This window comes from Lutra lutra, chromosome 7 (genome assembly GCF_902655055.1).
Source record: "Lutra lutra chromosome 7, mLutLut1.2, whole genome shotgun sequence".
NCBI lineage: Eukaryota > Metazoa > Chordata > Mammalia > Carnivora > Mustelidae > Lutra > Lutra lutra.
The window spans coordinates 3,681,064-3,701,737 of record NC_062284.1 but is presented as its reverse complement, the minus strand read 5'-3'; the positions used below and the strand labels follow the sequence as shown (position 1 = coordinate 3,701,737).

At 54.3% G+C, this 20,674-nt stretch overlaps 2 protein-coding genes across 11 annotated transcripts in view; one reads left to right on the top strand and one right to left on the bottom strand.

The window, feature by feature from the left end:
• Positions 1 to 2,792: 2,792 nt before the first annotated feature.
• The window catches only part of LOC125103737 (basic proline-rich protein-like), a 33,049-nt gene continuing 15,167 nt past the window's right edge, over positions 2,793 to 20,674 (bottom strand). Inside the window, exons 1-5 of one of the 2 annotated variants that reach the window (XR_007128484.1) lie at positions 13,730 to 13,957; positions 11,546 to 11,675; positions 6,976 to 7,113; positions 4,554 to 4,646; positions 2,793 to 3,447 (exon numbers count right to left, since the gene is read on the bottom strand). Coding sequence is in view for 1 of the 2 variants with exons in the window: in XM_047735566.1 (XP_047591522.1) it covers positions 9,441 to 9,935; positions 11,566 to 11,675; positions 13,730 to 13,865 (741 nt within the window). In the remaining variant the exon portion in view is untranslated. Of the gene's footprint in view, positions 3,448 to 4,553; positions 4,647 to 6,975; positions 7,114 to 9,440; positions 9,936 to 11,545; positions 11,676 to 13,729; positions 13,960 to 20,674 lie in introns of those variants that run through there. The other variant, XM_047735566.1, reaches the window with a different exon arrangement.
• The window catches only part of TM6SF1 (transmembrane 6 superfamily member 1), a 29,690-nt gene continuing 18,349 nt past the window's right edge, over positions 9,334 to 20,674 (top strand). For 7 of the 9 annotated variants that reach the window (XM_047735561.1, XM_047735558.1, XM_047735556.1 and 4 more), the window contains exons 1-3: positions 9,334 to 9,473; positions 14,313 to 14,416; positions 17,522 to 17,619. In XM_047735561.1, coding sequence (XP_047591517.1) covers positions 9,382 to 9,473; positions 14,313 to 14,416; positions 17,522 to 17,619 — 294 coding nt within the window. In that variant the 5' untranslated portion in view covers positions 9,334 to 9,381. Of the gene's footprint in view, positions 9,474 to 14,312; positions 14,417 to 17,521; positions 17,620 to 20,674 lie in introns of those variants that run through there. The other 2 variants (XM_047735562.1, XM_047735563.1) reach the window with 2 other exon arrangements.

Below are 20,674 nucleotides of genomic sequence, written 5' to 3'. Positions count from 1 at the left end.
GAATTTCTACCACCGTCATGTTCTGTGAGGAAATGGCTGATTTTCCCATCAGGCTCCTCTGATGATCAATCGCACCTCTCTTCTCGATGCCTGATTTAGGTTCGCAGATGTCGTCTGTCTCTAGCTGGATTGGGACAGTGTTTCTCAGGATGTAGAAGGGAGCAACTTGCTTATTTTCCAGGCTCTGCTGTTGTTAATGTTAGATGACAGTTCTGTTTCTCGTCCTATTGTAGGAAATCCCAAAGATTCTAGGATCTGTTTATATTCGGCATGTCTATCTAGATTTTAACTCAATTCAACACAAATATTTACTCATGCCTACTAGATGGCAGGTGCCAGGGTTCACTGAACAAGGAACAAATCGGAAACAAATTCCTGTCCTCCTGGAGCTCACAATTTAGAAGGGAAAGGCGGATCATAGATTATATGCACAATGGATAAGAAAGTTGTATAGCATGTTAGCAAGTGGAAAGTGCTCTGGGAAAAGGGAATGAGTAGATCAGGGTAAGGGAGGTTGGTAAACTTAGCGGGGAGAGTTTAGTCTTTTTAAATTTTGATTAGTGGGCCTTCTCAGTCTTGAGTACTCCGGGATTCCTTGAGTTTAAGAAAATATTGTTGTTCCTTCTCTGGTAATTTTCTCTCCCTACTTTCTCTATTCTTTCCTAATCAGACTGATGCTGGATCTCTTGGGTTCTTCTCCACGCTCTCATACTGTCTTCCTCTTTCTTCTTCTTGCTCTACATTCTTTAAGATTCCATGATTCTAGATTAACTGCTTGGCCTTGCACAGCATCGAAATTACTATTCAGCCCCTTAACTGAATTTTTCCTATTGCAATCCCATTTTTCATTTCCAAGAACTTTCTCTTGTTCTCTGTTCCCTTCTGATGGCCATTCCTTCCCCTTAGGTGACACACCTCAAGTTTCTCTAAGGATATTAATTGCAATTTTATGAAGTCCTCTCTTCCTTCCTAAACTGTTCTGTTTCCTCCAAGGTCAGCTTTTCTTTTTCTTCTTCTTCTTTTTTTAAGCTTTTATTTATTTACTTGAGAGAGAGAGAGAGGGGACACAAGCAAAGGGAGTGGCAGAAGGAGAGGGAGAAGCAGGCTCCCGGCTGAGCAGGGAGCCTGATGTGGGGCTCCATCCCAGGATCCTGAGATCATGATCTGAGCCAAAGGCAGGTGCTTCACTGAGTGAGCCACCCAGGCACCCTCAAGGTCAATTTTTCTGTTGGTTTAACTTGACCTTCCTCTTCCATGCTATGGATTTTCCTACTACGTTTAGCAACCTCGCTTTTCTGTTTGCAGACATGACGGAAGGGCTGTGTGAATGAGCCTGGGTAGCTTCCATGAGCCTCTGCAGATCTTTCGGCCCCTTTCCGGCCTCTCCCTTGGCCAACAGAGCCGTCTGAGGGTTCTCTGGCCATGGAGTTCCAGACACAGAAATCTTTTTGGGTACCAGGATGAGAGGCAAGCAGTCAGTCAGGCTAGGGACCCCCACAGTTGTCCCAGAGGGTCCTGCTTCATTCCTTGGCCCTACAGCCTGCCTCAGACCTTCTCAAGGCAGACCGCCCAGCATCTCCACAGAGCAGGGCTCCAGATTAACACCCCTGCCTCCGGCTACTCCTCCTGAAGACAGAAGGATGGCCTGATGGAGTGGCCCGCGGCGCCGCCCCTCCCTGAGCGCTGTTCAGAGCCGCCTCCACTCCGTGTCTATTTACTCTGAACGTGGACCTGCTCCTTGTCTCCCTTGGGAGGCGTCCCAGGTGCGAGCCTTACGTTCCCTCTGCTCTTCCTCCAGCTCCGCTTTCTGCTCTCAGCCGTCAGCTGCTGCACGACAAATCACCCCAAACTTCAGTGCTTAAACACCAAAAATGAGTTCTTTTCTTATGATCCTGTGGGTTGACCATGCAGTTGTTTTGCTTCATGGGGGGCTGATGTCGGGAGGGTCAGGAGGTCTGGACCAGTCTTCCTCCATGTGGGGGCTGGCTGCTGGCTGGGATCTCAGCTCGGGCTGTCAGCCCATGCTCGCCTCTCTGCTTGGCTGCTCGGGCCTCCTCACTGCACGGTGGCTGGCTTCCAAGACAGTATCCCCAGAAGACACACTGTAACGTGTAAGCTCTTACCGATATCTATTTCAATTACGCTAAGGTCCCACTGGCCAGAGCAAGCCAGCCACACGCCAAGTCCAGAGTCCAGGCGGTAGGGATCTACCACGAGGCATGAACGGTGGCAAGTGTGGCTCGTGGGGCCACCAAAGCAAAGGCTACCACAGTCTTCTAGGTATCTTTCACATTTCTGGTTGACCAGGAGTATCCTTTCTTGTTTCAAGTGCTGGATTATTTCTTATTTCTTAAAAATATATAGTTATTGGGGTCACCTGGGTGGCACAGTCGGTTAAGCATCAACTCTCGGTTTCAGCTGGGGTCCTGATCTCGGGGTGGTGAGATGGAGCCCTGTGTCAGGCTCTGCTTGGGATTCTCTCTCCTTCTGCCCCTCCCCACTACATGCGTGTGCGTGTGCGCTCTCTCTCGCTCTCTCAAATATATATATATTTGTATAGGTTCCTACCTACGTAAATATATATATATAATATGTGTATACACACACACACACACACACACACACAAAGATTTTATTATTTATTTAAAAGAAAGAGAAAACATGAGTGGGGGGAGGGGCCAAGGGAGAGGGAGGAGCAGGCTCCCCACTGGTCAGGGAGCCTGGCCCAGGGGTGACCTAAGCTGAAGGCAGATGTCATTCAAGCACCCCCCAAATATATATACACACATTTACTAGCCAGTTAATAATGTTAATTATTCTGTTACCTATTATGTCACCTCTTGAATCAGAGGTTCAAAAGGCATCTAGAGTAAGGGAGGTAACTGTCAAGGAAGCCCCCTACCTCCTCTCCAATCACTTCTGTCCAACCCAAACCCTAACTAGGAGGTCTTTCTGCTATCCCCCAGGAGCGGTCTGAATACCGCGGCAACCCTGGGTTTGAAATTCGTCCTTGTCCAAGTGTTCAGCTCCTTCACACAGGAATGTCAAGTTGCCCTCCGTTGGCTTGTCAAACCGTAACGTTCTGTCCTTACTTAACAACGTAGACTATTTCTTCCTTCTTGCCAGCCCCTATAATTTCAAACTTCCTATGGTCTTGTTTAATGAAAACATTATTATATGAAATGATATTCCTCAAGCATAGCCTGGAGGACATTGCTGGATACCCTTTGACCCCAGCTGGAGATGGCTTCAGGTTGGCAGGGAGAAGAACCCTTCGGGGGGTTGAGAAGGTCTGTGAGGTGATGCTCTATCTCCGTGGGAGAGCTCTGCCCCCATTATAAAAAGCAGCACGGCCCCACGCCAAACCTTCAGAGAGTTGCTTATCTGGCGAAGTTCTTTTGGCTCCTTGAGTAGGTCTTGGCGCCATGCCGATCACCCGCACTGAGGCTGTACTGAGAGACAACTGTTCAGAATTTGATTCTATATTTATTGTAGGAATGTTGCTAAGGACATACTGTATGACACAGTGTTCCTTTAAGAGGAACCAGGGAAGAGCTTCTGAACAACTGATCTGTTTTTATCCTATGGATACTGTGAATGTTATTATGTTTCCTTCCTTGCTTTGGTTGCTAGGAAACCCAGGGCAACGGTCCAGGCCCCAACCAGCGAGTGCACTAGACCTTTTGACAAACATTTTATATCCTAACTTCATCTCTCCTTTCATTTATTTCATTTATTTCCTTCATTTCATTTCATTTATTTCCTTCTCACTTTCCTGCAGACTTCTGTCTTTCCCTCTCCCTCTATCTCTTCACCTCCCCTCCTTTTTAAATTTAAACCCCACCTTCCCTTCCTCTCCCCCTTTTTCTCTCCAGTCCACATTTATTGGGCATCTGCTCTATGCCTGGCACTGTATTAGGTGCTGGACAGACAGCAGTCGTCACCCCAAAATGCCCATGTCACTAACTGCAGCCCTTGTCAGGGTACTCATGGTTACCAACGAGAAATCTAGTGTTGAGTGTGACTTAGTGTTTAGAGTGACTTGGGTTTCTCTGAGGGGTTTCATCACTGTCTGGTGCCTTCTTTGGACAGGATCCTAGTGGTCTACCCACTAAGTCACAGCAGCCTTACCTTGGTCACTCTCAGGTTACTTGTCCCGTCCCTATATACCCCACAAACCAATTTGTTTGATGACCCCTTGCACGTTCATCTAGAGCGTGCAGACTTTCATAAAAACATGAACACAACGTTTAAAGGAGGATTAAAAAGGGCGAAACAGAAACGTGCAGAACAAGAGCTCTGGGGCTGGGGGCCAGCAGACGTGTGGGCTGACTTCCACTTTACTCTTTCAGAGGAGTTATTCTGTCTTAACCCTCCTGACGTTCTTTCTTAGCTCCTGATGACCAAGTTCCCTCATGTTCTGCTTTCACTTCCCCTCTGAGGCATAAACGGGCATGGTGAGGGCTGCTTCAGTTGAATTCCTGATCTGTCAATTATTTTGAATCAATGTGACAAAAACCTGTGTCTTTCTTACCACAGAGAATGGTGCGTACCTCCACGGGTCTATTTTTGCTTGCTTGCAGGAAGCTTGGAGTCAAGTTTCACAGCTACAATATTAGTCTCCATGGCTTGCAAGATTGATGCTCCTAAAAAACATACATACACACAAACTCACAACAAAATAAAAAACCAAACTACTCTGTTGTCTGAATACCATTTAAGTCATATCCACCCCTTTTTCAAGATGGGAATTTAATTCCTACTGATCGGCATGGAATAGAGCTCCGGACCTCAGCTTCCTGAGCAAGGAGGCAGCTGGCTAAGCCTGTAGCGCATCCATCCACCATTTCTAAGGTGTCCAACATGGTGCTCAGTGAGCTGTGGCAACGTGGGTCTAGGGACTTAGATTCAGTCACTGGGCATAGATTCACAGATATAGCGACTGAATTCAGGTTCACCCTCTCTCTTAGCCTTTTGACCTTGGGCAAGTCACGTCGCCTCTTTGAGCTTCACTTTCTCCATCCATAAAGGGCTCTCTCCTTCTTCAGAGAGCTGCTGTGAAGCTTAAAAGAGATAATATTAGTGGAAATACCCTTGACCCTGGAACAACATGGGTTTGGACTGCATGGACCCACTTATACGTGGATTTCTTATATGTAAATACAGTTCAGTTCTGTAAATGTATTTTTTCTTCTTTATGATTTTCTTAACGTTTTCTTTTTCCTGGCTTACTCGATCATAAGAAAATAGTGTAGAATACAGATAACATACAAAATATGCATGAATCAACCATTTATGTTATTGGTAAGGCTTCTGATCAACAGTTTTTGGGGAGTCAAAAGGTATATGCAGATTTTTGACTGAGCGGGTGGAGGGGGTCCCTAACCCCCCTGCATTATTCAAAGGTCAACTACACTTTGGAGTCTCCACAGTACAGTAGTGTTGTGGAATGAGATTATTTTCACTGGGTTTGCGCAGGTTGCTGGGGAGGGTTTCTAGCACACAGGCTCCTCGACTACAAGAGTTCTGGCTACTCATACTTTCAGCATTAAGAGAAACTATTATCAAGAAAATCATAATCTCCAACATGTATATCACAGCACCTGAGCTTTGAGGTGGCCCCGGGTCTCTTGCGGACTCTGAGGGAACAGCTCCTGAGGTTGGGGTGTTGAATGCCTATGCCACTGCGTTCAGATGCCCTTGGGCTGCTCTGCTGGGAGCAGGGCTCACCACCCGCTCTCTGGCCATGTCTGTTACTATTCTCTTTGTCTCTACCCTCTTCCTGGGACAGGGAATTCATCTCCTTGCTATTCAGCCACATCTCCAGGCTCCTGACCCCCCAGATCTACATCTGTCGTTTGTACCTCTCTTGGTGCCACAGGCTGGTATCCCCAGTTGCCAATGAGACCATTCCTCCTGGGAACCCATGGGCACTGGCAGCCCCACGTGTCTGAAACCAAACCTGTGCTAAGCCCCCACCTCCCAACTTTCTCCCCTTACGATCCCTCTCCAGACCCTTTTCTTTCTTGAACTTCCTTGGTTCAGGTCCTCATGATCTCTCGCTGGACCATTGTTCTAGCTTCCTAGTTGGCCTTCCTGCCTCCTGTCTCTCCTCTTTCTAAACCGTGGTCCCCACCAGCTGCCAGGCGGGGCTTTGAAGATGGTACTCTCTCCCACTCATGAACCTTACATGTTCCCTGCACTTGAGGTCTTCCGAGATCGAGTCCTGGGTCACCTGTCCACCTTCACCTCCTGCCAGCCCCTTTGTGCATGACATCCTGGTATTTTCAAGCAAAGCAAGTGACTTGAAGTTCACCAAGTGGCATGTGCCCACCCATTTCTGCCATCACGTGTGCTGTCTCCACTGCCTGGGAAGCCCCACCCGTTCCTGGTCTGCTTGGCCAGCTTCTACTTGCTCTTCAAGTCTGGGCGCAAGCCTCACCTCCTCCTCGTAGCTTCTCTTGACTCCTCCAGACAGAACCGTTGGTTCCTCTAACAAGCTGTACATACATCTTTGACGCCTTTTATGGTAATTGTTTACATATCCCTTTCTCGCACCAGATTGTGGACTTCTTGGGAAGATGTGTTTATAATTCATCTTTGCATGACCATGTCTTAGAACAATGCTAGCAACATGGTAGACTCTCTGAGGACACTTGAATAAGCTTATAAGTGATTTAATATCACACCCATTCTTGACATTAGCCAGCAGAGAGCACAGCTGAAGCCAGGAGAGTACGAGAGGGGGAGAAAGTTCTAGAACCATGATTCCGGTACAGATGCCACTTGCCACATGTGGCCGTTGAGTGCTTGAAATGTGACTAGTCTGAAACAGAATATACTGTTATGTGTAAAATACATGAAATTTGAAAGACTTAGTGTAAAATATCTCAATATCTTTGACACTGATGACTTGTTGAAATAATCTTTTGGACATATGGCTTCAATAGACTCTATCATGAAAAATAATTTCACCTGTGTCCTTCTTCTTTTGTAATGTGGCTGCTAGAAAATTTAAGATTACAGGGGCACCTGGCTGGCTCGGTTGGTGGAGCGTGTGACTCTTGACCTCGGGTTCTTCAGTTCAAGCCTTATGTTGAATATAGAGTTTACCTAAAAAAAAAAAATTAAGATTACACATGCGGCTCACATAGTTCCAATGCACAATGATGACTTGAGCATTCATTCACTGAACAATGATTTCTTGAGCACCTCTTCTGCTAATAGAAAGGATAGGAATAGAACTATAAACACGACGGGTGCATTCCTGACCTTGCCGAGCTTACGTCATAATGGAGAGAGAGACACAGAACAGAAAGCAGACACGTAAGCAAGTTAATCTGGAAGAGTGGAAGCTCTCTGAAGAAAGCAAAGCTTGATGCAGGGGGAGGGAGGCCCAGGATGGGGGTCAGGTGAGGTCTTCTAGAATTGGCAGCATCAGAGCCGGAGAGACGAGGGAAGGGGTAGGACACGGGAGACAGACCCCGACAAACTGTGGGGGCACAGACTTGAGAAGTATTTGGAAGGGAGCGCCGGCAGTGCTGCTGGAACCAGAGGAAGGGGGATCGGCCAGAACTGAGGTGCATTCCCAGGTGTCTGGCTTGGCCTGTCGGGTGAGGGGTGGTGCCACCAGATGAGAGGAACCTGGTCTCGTGGACAATGAGGAAATCCATTTTGGCCATGTTGACTGTGATGAGTCTGTGGGACGCCCATGCGGCAGCACTGAGGGGAGACGCCAGCAGGAGGACCGTAATTTGGGATCTCTCAGCAGAGCTCGGGCATTAAATCGGAGTGTGCGTGAGAAAGGAGAGAAGGTGGCGAATGGAGAGGAGCCACTGGCCCAGGGAGCCATGTCTACACTGGGACGTAGTCATGCGTGTGCCTAGGTTGAGGGGAGGGATCCAGGGCAGCCAGAGGGGTTTAAGGTATAAGAGAGAAGGCAAAACTCATGCAGCGGGGTTTGGGTGGTGAGGGAGGGGCTGGGCTGACCTCAGGGATGGGCTGGGAGGAGAGTGGGGGGCTCAAAAGGGGGTTTTGTTGTCTGGAAGAAGAGAGAGTTTAAGGACAGTGACAAACACCCGGAGTAGTTGTGAAGGAGGGTGACATCCAGGTCAGAGGTAAGGATGTCCCTTGGGAAAAACTTCGGCTGTGTCACGATTTGGGCCAAGGTTTTATCATTACCTCCTCAGAGTTAGACCCAAGCCTCCCAGGAGCACCTGGGTAGGGGAGCAGGAGAGCTGGCTTGGGAAAGTGCAGTGGCCCCAGAGGGGTAGGTCTCGGCCTCTCTGTGGCTCATCTCTGTCCTCTCTAAAAGGAGCCGAATGATGCCCTCAGGCCTTGGGCCGCTGCAGGCTTAGTACTGAGTACCGCTCTCCTCTCCGGGTCGCCGGGCTGCTCTGTCTGGCACTCGTTGTCCTTCTCTTTCCCGGGACAGCAGACCATGCCAGGCTGAGTCCCGGGGGTTCTGAGACCTCGCCCCCAGCACGGTCAAGCAGCCTCGGGCATACTTGGTGCCCGTCTGTCTGACGGCGGTCTGAGCCCTCAGCCCTGGCCTCCCTGTGCTCATTCCCTGCGCAGGGCCCCGAGCCTCCGGTCCCGCAGAAACCCGGCCTCCGGAACGCTACCTGGTCTCTCAAATCATAGGGTTTCTCCCAGGGTGAGTTTCAACCACCAGAAACGGGAATTGCAGGAGACCCCGGTGTTCCGAGCGGCTGGCGGGCGGGGTCAACCCATACACAGCGGCTCAATTCATCCCCTCCTGCGCTGCGCGCGCTATTCCCATTGGACAGAGAAGGGAAAAGACCAAAGAGCTAAGTAACTTGACCAAGGTCAGCGGCACGCGAGCGAGCAGCCCGGGTTTGACCCGGTTCTCTGCACCGAGCTGTGCCCGCTGCCCGCTGTCGATCCACGGTTTCGGGATCATCGTCCCTCCCGACCCCCCGGCCTAGGGCTCCCCACGTGGATGATCTGGCCGGGCCCTTCCCGCTCCGACGCCGGCGGGTCTGACTCCACCCCCCGCCCCACCCCCGCCGCCCGCAGCGCTGCCCAGAGCCTCTCCAGGTCGTCGAGGATCCGCGACCGGCCGTGCCCGCCTCCCAAGCCGCCGCCACCTTCCCGCAGAGCGCGCGCCCTCGGGACACCTGTCCCGCGCCGAGGGCTGTCGCCGCTCTCGGGCCGGGGCGCGGCCAGGGCGCCCCCCGGGACCGCACCGCGGCGCTGCGCTCCCGGGCGGCTGCGGACCGGCGCGCCGAGGGGGCGCTGCTGAGGGCGCGGCGCGGGACGCCCCGAAGGGCACGGCCGAGGGGCGCGGGCGCTGCCGGAAGCTGGGGCGGGGCGCCGCGCGGGATGCGCTGAAGGGCAGGCGGCGCGGCGGCGGCGGCGATGAGTGCCTCTGCGGCCACCGGGGTCTTCGTGCTGTCCCTCTCGGCCATCCCGGTCACCTATGTCTTCAACCACCTGGCGGCCCAGCACGAGTGAGTGGGCGCGCGCGGCTGGGGGCGGCGCCGGGGCCGGGGGTGGGCGGCCAAGTGGCCTCGGCGCCGCGCGAGCCCCTGGCAACTTTTCCGATGGGGCTCGAGCCGCCAACCGCTGGGCTTGGGCCGGCGGCCCGTGGGGGCTCCCCGCTCCGGGCCGGGGGAGGGGAGGCGCGCGGGGGGCGCGCGGGCCGGGGGAGGGCGGGGGGCTGGGTTCGGGCGGGCGTTCCGGCCGTTCGGTGAGGTTCTGGAGCCCAGTGCGGGGCGCGCGCGCCGGCCCGGGTGTCCGGGGTGACGGAGGTCAACGAGGCAATGCCCCTGCCCTTGAGCCCAGGGGTGGTGGTGTGGGGGCGCAGACGCCGCCAGCTGCGAGCGTGGCCGTGTTCCCTCGGGTTGTGCCGGGTTCGTTTCGCATTTCACAGGGACGTTTCCATGTATGGACACGCACATACTTCTCGTTTCCTATTAATTTTAGAAACTGTTGTGAATGACTAGCAGAAATAGCCCCGGGCCGACAAGCAAAGACCCGGGTTCTAGTCGTGCCTTTGGCACGACCCGTGTGGCGTGGCCTCAGTTTTCTGGTCTGTGAAATGGCCTATATTTGTATCCTATTGTCAGGATCCAGAGAGACCGTTTTGTGTAGAGGCGCGGGGTAAGACGGCACGGGGAAGGGTGGCCGAGCAGCTCATGGCCAAGGAAATGGGTGGGGCTGACAGGCCACAGATGGGTTGGTTCAAAGCCCCGCCTCAGTCTGGTGTGAGGGATCCCAGGCTATGCCACCCTGCACCAGGCAGCTGCGGGCCTGCCCGGATGGTGGGAGAGGTGCCAGGCCTCCGTCCCTGCTGGTGTTCCCTGCTGTCCGTGGCGGCGAAGAAGTTAACCTGTTAGGTTCCCCCAGCAGTTGGTGCTGAGGAAATTGCATCAGTCTGCCCGTGGCAAACCCCCTCCAGTCTCTGAGCTGGGGATAAGGGTCTGCCTCCAGGGCGGTGACTTCCTTCCCCCTTCTCTCTCTCTGCTGGGGCTACCACTTGCTGACAGCCTTATCCAGATGGCCCTCATCCATACAGAGCACTGCCTGGACACTGGCCGTGACTGCCCTTGGTCTGACCCCATCTCGGGGTACATCTCCTGGGAGCTGCAGCTCTGGGCAGCAGATGTCTCGTGTCTGTGAATACAGTGTCCACAGTGGCATTGTGCGCAGTGCAACAAATATTTATTGAGGACATATTCTGTGCTTGATGCTGTTCCAGGTGTTGAGGATATAGCTATGGACAAGCTAGGAAAGGTTAGGGAAGCAAGTGTTGAAACAGACATCAAAAAATGGGGTGACATGAGTGACTGGGAAGGTGACTGATGGTCAGGGGAGGCTTCTTGGAGGAGGTGGCTTGAGGTGCAGGAGGTGGGCATGGGAAGAGGTGGGGACAGAGCCTTCCAGGTAGGGGAACAGGGAGCAGAGGGAGGAGAGGGGTGTGGTGGCTGGGTGCAGGGTATCTGGGAGGGAGAGCAGTGCGGCTTACTGAAGGTCTGCATGTCCTGGAGAGGGTTTGGGGATGACTCTGAGATTTTGGCCTCAGCCCCTGGCAGGATGGTGATGGCATTTACTAAGCACACACTGAATTATGTATTGCCTTGTAGTATTGAGCACATCGCTAAGCCCTGCAGAGTTTTGAATAATTGGTTCCAGTCATTCTTCCCATCCCCCTGCAGGTAAAATCCCAGTGACCTCTGGCTCCTCTGTCCTCTTCCTCCACTCCCCCCTCCCACTGTCCCCTTCCACACTGGCCCCAGGCCTGGGCTAACATCTGTTTCCTCCCTGCGGTTCCCCACCCCAGGCCCTGCCAAGCCTCCCCCAGGAACTTCTCTGCCCCAGCCCTTGCCTCCTTGCCCTGGTTCATGCTCTTACCTCTGACTGGGAGGACTTCCTCCCTGACCTGACTGTGGCAGCCATCCCTGATTTGATAGCCTCAGGTACCACGCCACCTCCCTCCAAGCACACAGGATCTCTCCATCTACCTGGCCCCCTGGGATTGCGCTTCTCCCACGAGAATTCCCTCGCTGTGGTCAGAACTCACCTTCCCAGGCCACAGCTCACCGTGGCGTCGTGTGGCCCAGCCCGGGGCCTTGTGCATAGCAGGCATGCGGTCAGGTTTGGATCAGCTCGATTAGTTGAAGCTTCCTTCCCACTAGGCAGTTTACGAAAGCCTGAAAACCAGAAAAAGCAAGGCAGGTTACGGAGTCAGGAAAGAGTTAGGATCCGTTAGTCTCATCGTCTCTAACACACACACACACACACACACACACACACACACACTTTATCTCTCTTCTCACGCTCACCCATACACATCCCCTTCATGGAAGGGCATCAGTAACCCCCTCGCCCCCAGTCCAAGACTAGCAAAGTTTTTACCCTTTGTTGTGTCTCAGCAGCCCCCCGCCCCCACCAAGTCCTGCCAGATCCTTCTCTCTCAGTTCTGAGCTGGTCCTGCACTTGGTGGTCCCTGGGATACGCACGGAATCTGTGGCCCCAGTTTCTCTTCGCTCCTTGCTCCTCTGCCAGGTGGCAATTGTGAGAGCTCAGTTTACACGACCCTCACACTCCCCTGAGGGCGCCCGCTGTGCGACGGTGCATAGGTCCTGGTAGGAGCAGGGATGGGGGCCATTTCCTGGCCACCACCTGCCTTGGGCTGTGATTAAAGTGCTTGTCAGCTTACATAGCACACTGGACCTCTTCGCTTCTCATGGGATGCTTCGGTCCAGCATCATGTTCCTGACCCACATCAGCTTCCTCCTCCATCCTTTGCTCTTTTGGCTTATCTCTACAGGAAGAGTCACGGATGTGCACCACTAGAAATTTCCTACTTCAGCATCCTACCTGGACATTGACATAATCATCCTCATTCTTATCATAGAAGTGTATCATCCTTCTGTCATCTGTCATCCATCCATCCCATCATCCATCATCCACCATTCACCATCCATCATTCATTCATTCATTCATCCACTCATTTGCCATCCATCATCCATCCATCCATGTAACCACCATATATCCATCCATCGTCCATCCATCCGTCCATTCACTATCCACCATTCATCATCTATCCACTATCTATTATCCATCTATCCATCCACCATCCATCTGTCCATCCACCATCCATCCGTCCATCCATTCATTCACCATTCACCATCCACCAACTGTCCATTCATTCATTATCCACCATCCACCATCCATCCATTTCTCCTTCTTGGCTTCTTCTCCCCCTCCTTCCCTCCTTCATCCATTCATGAATTCCCAAATACCCTGACAGGAGTTCTCAGGAGGACTTTCTTTGTCATACTCATCCAGGAATCTTGAAAAAAAGCTGCATATTCCCTTGCCCCAGCCCAACGGATTCTGATTCTATAGGTGGAGGACGGCATTTGGAAATCTGGGTGTTCCTGAGGCCCAGAGCCCATTCCCTGACTCTGTGTGGGCCTGGGGGCAGGTGCTGGGGATGCAGCTCTCCTGCACCTGCAACCAGTCTCCTGGGGGCCCATTTACCTGCAGCCTGGGTGGCTCACTTCCCACCTCCTCACTGAGCTTTCTTACTCTGGGGGCAGGTTTCTAACACCCATTCCAGCTGCAGGGGGGGGGCGGGTGGAGCGAGCTTCAGCATGAGTTTGCCCCTCAGGTGTTGGTAGGTATTGTTGGGTCCTGGTGGAAGCTGTGACTGAGGAAGGTACTTTCCAGAAGCCCCAGGGGCATATAGCAAAGGTGATCCAGAAGATGCTCTTGGGCTGTGATGGTGTGGATGGGGTTTCAGCGGAGGAGGCAGTGGTATAGTGGACCATTGGAGAGGGCCATGTGATCCTGTGTCTAGCCCTGCCAGCCCTGCTGGGTGCCGGGGTGTGAGAGAGAACGCATCTCTGCAGGACTGGAGGTGACCTCCTGGGTGAGAGCGCTCAGAGTCCACTGAGACTGGACCCTCCATGAGACAGGGATGGATGACCTCCATTCATCCACAGTGCCTGGCCCGCATGGGTACATAATACATTTTATCCTTAATGTGTTTTAAAGTGAGTTATAAAGCAGATGATGAAATGACATGGCTTTCTCAAGTCGCTCAGTCGGGCAGTGGCAAATGGGGTCCTAGACTCCAGGTGTCTCGACTGCTAACTCAACCAAGCCTCACGCCCTAGGGCTGCCCCACGGGGAACGGGCCTTGGACCCTGGTCTCCTTGGTACCATGTCTTTTGTGCCCACCCCAGCCTCCCCTTACCTTCTGGGTGTGGGTTTGGACTCTGGCTTGATGGCCCTGGTGTGGGGAGCTGGCTTCCTTCCTTTGGGCCGCAGCTCTGGCCCAAACTCCTCCCTCCTTGGATTGGCCTTATTCTTTGGTCCCTTTGATTATACATGTGGCCTGGGGCCCTTCCTCCTGGTCTTTCTGGAAGGTGTGTGTAGCTGAGACTCCTCTGTGCTCCCTGGAGCGCAGTCCAAGGGTTTCCGGCCCTGAGAGAGGTGACAGATTCAGCGGTTAGGCCCGTCAGTCACCGGGGAACAGTATTTGGAGGTGCCGGGGTGAGCTGGGGGGGTGGGGCAGGGACCGTCTTCAGGGGGCGTGGGATGGCGTGCAGGGTGCGGGTGCGCAGGTTAGGACGAGGGGGAGCTGGTGCTTCCAGTCCCTGAAAGTCGCACGGGTGACCCGCAGGGGCCAGAGGGCTGCAGGCCCACCCAGCTCAGCCTGCGGCACTGGAGCTGGAGGCAGAGGCAGACGTGGGGCGAGAGCATTCGCAGCCAGGAAATTCCATGTATCCATGTGTTTATTTCGGTAAGTGGCCGCCTCCCTGTGCTGGTCGTTGCAGTTCCTGGACAATCGTGGCGGTTGCTGCCCTCATCTTGCTCCTGGTGGCCCTGCTGGCTCGTGTCCTGGTCAAAAGAAAACCACCCCGGGACCCACTCTTCTATGGTATGTCTCCGCGGGAGGGAGGCGGTCGGTGTCCCCCTCACGGCGCAGCGCTCGGCCTTCGCCTTCCTCATGCCCCCCGTGAAGAAGCCGTCTGCCTCCAGTACCCTGAGCCCCACTGGGGAAGTGGCAGGAAGCAGGAGTGTTTCAGGGCAACAGTCCTCCCCTCTAGACGAACACCTCCTCTGGGCCGTGGACCCCACCCTTCCCCAGCGGGGATCGTGGCAGAAGGTCAATGCCAGGGCCAGGCAGGAGGCGCCTCTCTTCCTGCCCCCATCCCCAGCCGTGCTCTGACCTCTTGCAGTAGCTCCTTCCCGGGCTTCCTGCCTTTGCCTCGCTTCTGGCCGTTCCCTCCACCTGGCATGGAGCTGAGCTGCACAGTGTCTTGGTCCGCACGTTTGCATGATGAGGAAATAATAATGCTCCCCGTGGGGGTTGCTGCCTTCAGTGATATTAGTCGAATATTTAAGCAGTGCCTGAAAAATACCCACGTACATTCCATAAATAAAAACACCCCGATCCAGCACTTACTACGTGCCTGGTGTGGCCCCGAGCGCTGGCCCCGTATTAGCTTATTTAATCCTCACGACAAGTCCTCTCCACTTACAGACGAAGAAGCTGGCTCCGGGCCGCTGAGACAGGTGGTCAAGGTCATGCAGTGAGAACGTCACTGACCCCAGAAGCCAGGCTCCTCTTTGCCCCACGCTGCTTCCGGCAAAGCCGTCCCCGCCTTCGAGCGCTTCCCCTGCTGGGAGCTGGGCTGGGCCTTCCCTGGTTCCGTGTCTGCGTCAGTGAGGCTGCGGGTCAGAACCCCCCAGACCTCGGTGTCCTGCAGCAGCAACAGACGTTCCCCATGTTTCCGCCGCTTTGCTGAGACACACTTGACATCCGACACTGGGCGGGTGTGAGGGCTACCCTGGGATGGTGTGACACACGGCCACACCGTGAGACCCTGACAAGGTCGTTCACCGTAGGGTCCCTCACGTCCCATCATTACCTTTTATGGCCTGTGGTGAGAACACTGAGTGTACAGTGAGGCCTCGTTAACGCCGCGCTGACCACTTACTCATCTTGTCACTGTCGGTCTGTAGCCCTTGACCAGCATTGCCCCGTGTCCCCCCCTCGCCAGCCGCTCAGCCACCGTTCCAGCTTCTGTTCCCATGAGCTCAGCTTGCTCGGGTTCCATGTCCATGAGGGAGACCACACAGCCTCGGTCCTTCTCTGCTGGCTCATCTCACTTAGCGTAATGCCCTCCAAGTCCACCAGGTTGTTGGAAATGGCAGGACTTCCCTCCTCCTTTCTTACGGCTCAGTAATACTCCATTGTGTTTACATGTATCTTCTTTATCCATTCGTCCATCGACAGACTCTCCAGGTGTTTCTAGTCCTGGGTGTAAACATTTAGTGTCCGTGCTCATGGCTCTGCCCATTGGCTGGGACTGCTGTGCGTCAGGCTGTGGGCCACGTCCAGAGCTGCCCCACGTCTCCTTGTTGTTGGACCAGCAGCTCCCCCCGGTGGGCCTTTTTCATGGCAGAGGAGACGGGGACGTGGCCATTGTCACTTTCATGCACATTCCACTGGCCAAACCACGTTGTGTGGCTGCATCCACCATCAATGGCATATGGGGATATTCTGTGCCCACTGTGGGTCTTGGCAAAGGCGGGGAGGGAAAGAATTGTAAGTAACTAATTTCTCCCACCTCGCGCGTAAAAGACCCCGAGGCTTTGGCAAATGATGTGACTTGTCTGAGGTTGGACAACCAGGGGTGGAGGAGTTGGCCCTGAGTTCAAGGCCCACATCGTTTCTCCTGCCCCCCACCACCTGCCTGCGCTCTGACCCCAGCCCAGCTTTCAAGAGTGTTCTCCTGCTGCTGTCTTTCCACCCACTCCGTGGAGTTCACGCTTAGCTGACTTGGGTCTCTCCCAGCCCCCCAGGACTGAGCACGGTTTCGACACCCGCAGCCGTCTGGTCTCGTCTGTGTCCTAGCCCGAGCATGCTACATCCTTGGGGCCAGGCTGGTTGCCTCAGACCCAGCACAGGAAGCCCCCGTCAGCCTCAGTGATCTGATGCGAGTGCTTTCTTTTCGGGGGACATTTGGTGGCTGATCCTGACAGCAAGATCTGGAGCACAGGCCCGGGAGGGCACGGGGAGGCTGGGTCTGCGGGGCAGGGCGCCCGCGTGGGCCTTGCAGCCTGGAGAGGATGTGAACGCCGCGGCCCCGGCTGCAGACTCGGCGAGGCCGGCGCCCCTTCTCTGGGAAGTAACGTCCCGTTGATTCTGTCACGGCTGTTCTTCTGTCCACCTTCGAGTTCTTGTCCTGCTCGTGCCCGCCACATGGTTTGTGAAGGGTACAGCTTGAAAATGCAGCCTTGCTGATAAACTAACATGCGCTAAGTTTGACCCCTTGCCGTGTAAAGGCCTTGTTCCGTAGCTGGCTGATGCTGGGAGCTCATGGGCCATTTGGGAGAGTCTCACAACCTGAGTGAGAGTCTCTTGAGACGCTGTGGCTTGGCTTGTTTCACATTCAATGTGCCGTCTTGTACCCATTTTAAAAAGCACCGGCCTTTCTTCTTCCAACTTGCCCGTCGGTCACTGTCCGTCTTCGGGCTCTTCAGTGTGGAACAGGCGAGCATCGGGCGAGCTGGCTGCAGGGGAGATGCGGGTGTGGCCCATGGCAGCCACTGGGAGGTTGTGGAGGATGGACAGGGTGGCCGGGTAGGCTCCTGTGGCACAGAGTTAACGGGTGAGCGTGTGATTCTGTCCCCGCGGGGCGTGTCCCCTCAAAGAGCACTCCGGCAATGACGCGGAGATCCATGACAAGGGCGAGGGTCCTTCTGTGCAGGAGGGTCCTTCTGCTAGTCCATCTTGACAGTGCCCACAGCGTCTTCTGGAAAAGATGAAGCCCAAGTCACTGTTTTCGGTGAATGCCAAGCTCTACGTCATTGCCTCCCAAGCTGCTGCTTTTTAAATCTGGCCACCTGGCTGGCTCAGGCATGTAGCGTGTTGACTCTTGATGTCGGGGGTTCTGGGTTCAAGCCCCACAGTGGGTGTAGAGCTTACTTGGCAGAGAGATAAAGACATAAATAACGGCTTCTTCCTTTGCTCTAGTGTATGCGGTGTTTGGATTCACCAGCGTGGTGAGCCTCATCATAGGCCTGGAACAGGACGGAGTCATTGATGGGTTCATGACACACTACTTGAGAGAGGTACGGAATCGCTTAGTGACCTTAGCCTTACGCCAAAGGGTCGGCCACCCACGTCCCGTCGCTCAGAGATGACAGAGGAGATGCCTGAATCTAGTGTTAAGGGGGTAGGACCCATGGTATTTCATTTACTGCCACAGACGTAGGTGGTTTATTCCTGTGGAGAGTGAGGCAGAAAGTCGGGATTAAATCATGGGAGGCACTTTTCAGCGTTGGGTCTGATCCCTCCTCCCTCACACCTGGTCCATTAACTTTCTCCTTTGCTTCTATTTAATATAAGTGGTACACTCTAAAGGAGTTTAGTGTTTGGTGTCTTATGAAAACATTACCATATCCAGAAGCCCAGGCCGTTCTTAGGTGTGTTAGAGAACACCGAGGCACTGAAGGGAGCCAGTTGGTGTTGAAGATCCTCCCCTCCCTGTCATCGTATTGTAGGGCTACCTGCCCTTGAGGGACTAGTCCTCTTTCCTTGTTTCATGGGGTGAGGAATCCAGCCCGAGAGGTTAAGTAACTTACTCAGGGTCACACAGGAAAGTAGTCTTGCATCTCTGTTTCAAACAATGGGGAGCTTCGTATGTTAAGCAAAGGGAATTTGGACTTTATCTCACATTTGAGGGAAGATTTTAAGTCAGGGAATAATGCAGTCAGCTCTGGGAAGGATGGGCTTAAAGGCGACTGTCAGGGCTGGGAGCTGGGACACAAGTCAGGAGGCTTTGCAGGGCTGGCAAGGGTGTGGGGATGGCTTAGGCAGAGCCAAGCAGAGGAGGTGGGGAGGAGGGAAGAATTCCAGAGGCTCTGAGTGGTTGGAGTGGATGGGACTCAGGGATAAATTGGGGGTGATGGGGAGACGGTCGAAGAAGACATCTGCCTCCTGCTTTGGGGAAAATGCTAGTGTTGTTAAACCCGAGGGATTACAGGAGGAATTCTGTCCCACAGACAGGAGTTGGGCAGTCAGGGCCCACTGTGGAGACAGTGCGGGTTTGGTCCCCGACGGTCGCAATAAAGCAAATTTCACAGCACAGCAAGCCAAGTGAAGTTTTTGGCTTCCTGATGCATCTAGAAGTTATATTTACACGATGCTGTAGTGTGAGATCTACAGTCTAAAGCCCGCATATACCTTAATGTTGAAATACTTTTTTTTGCTAAAAACTTGCTATTATCTGAGCTTTCGGGAAGTCCTCCTCTATTTGCTGGTGGAGGGTCTTTGCCGTGAAGTCGCTGGCTGTTGACTGATCAGGATGGTGGCTGCTGAAGGCTGGGGTGGCTGTGACAGTTTCTTAAAATGCGACAACAGTGAAGTTTGCTGAGGACAGGGGGAGAGAGGGCGGGCTGCAGGGAGGCGGAGCAGTCAGACCACACCCGACAGTCGCCGTCGCGTGTGGCGCCCGCACACGGTCCCAGCAGTAACATCAGAGGTCACCGGTCCAGATCACCATCACAGATCTAATAATGGAAATGTTTGAAATATCATCAGGATTGCCCGAACGTAGCCCAGAGACACAAAGCGAGCAAATGCCGTTGGAGGAACGGCATTTCCTGAGAGACTTGTGACGCGGAGCTGCCGCAGACCTTCAGCATGTGAAAACACCATGTCTGCAGGCACCGTAAAGCCAAGGTCTGCCTGTACGCAGGGAAGAGCTGGGGCTGGAAGCGGTCAGGGGAGGCCCCATTGATTTAGTGACGCTGCTCTAGCAGTTTTTTAAATGGCAATGACATTGGAGGGTGAACATTTTCCAGATGGACGAGGGGGTGGAGGGCCCTCCAAGGAGAAGGGACGGCTTGAGCGAGAGCCTGGAGGTGAGAAACAGCAGGGGTCTCCCCAGGTCAGCCCGGGTGCAGGTGTGCAGGGATGACGCAGAGTTCATATGGGGACATGTCGCATTTCGGGTGGTGGAGGGACATCCGGCAGATGTCTCTGTTGGCAGGGCTTTGCAGGTCTCGAGCTCTGAGGAACATTCCTGACGGAGAGGTTCGGGGGCCTTCAGAGTATACACGGTACCTGAAGTCTTGCTGGGGAGAAGGGGGAGCGCTAGGATGGCCGAGGCTGGAATGAGTGGAGGCCATGGTCAGAAGAGCCCCCGCACTCAGCGGACTGTGAGGCCAAGAGGGAGGTGGAAGAGCCGGAGAGCTTGGGACCTCCTGAGTCCGGGACAGGGAGGTTTTGGGGAAGAGGTGGCTGCTGAAGGGCGCAGACGTTGGGCTGGTGACGGTGGCAAGCGGTGAGGCACAAAGGCTGTGAGAAGGTGGGAGGGGGTGTTGCTCTGGGCAGGCCTGCAGGGCCAGGTTCTGGGCGCCCGGCTGCCAGATCGGGGAGGCAGGGCTGGGCCTGCAGGCGACACCTAGCCTCGGGAGGCTTTTGAGCACAAGAGCAACGTGTTAAGAACCAGGCCTCATGCCCCTTCGTTTGGCTGGTGGATTGGAGAGGAGGGGACAGAGAGTGCGGGACTGGCTCCGTGAGGGGCATCGAGGGCTTGAACGGGGCTGTGCGGAGAGGGAGGGTGGCCCGTGGGGAGCTCAGAGAGAGAGAATTGACTGGACTTGCCCACAGACTGCAGAGGAGAGAGGAACGACACAGACGGCCTGTGGCTTCGAGCCAGGCAGGCTGGGTACTGGGCTTGGCAGAGGGCAGAAGCTGCGGAGGGAAAGGAGTTCAGGGGGTTGGAAGGGCCCGCGGGCCGTCCAGTTCAAGACGCCCATCCGGCTGCCAGGAGAGGCCAGCTTTGGCTCCGAGGGCCAGGTGTGTCGGCGGGAAATGAAGTCATGACATTGGATTGGATTGTCCAGCCAGAGCACGTTGGAGAGAGAGGATGCGGGCCAGGCATGAACACACAAGTCCAGCTGCTGTGTTACTGCCACTTCCTCCACGGCCTGTATTCCATCTGATTCGTGGGGACAGACGACAGGGCTGTCCCTGCCCCGGGAGCGTGAGGCTTCAATGGGGCCCCTCGTGGCTGCTGCAGACGGGACGGAGGGTGTCTCGGGGGATACACAGGGCAGGAGAGCATGAACATGGAGGAGAGGAGGAAGGAGAACGAGGGGTGTCAGAAGGACACTAAAA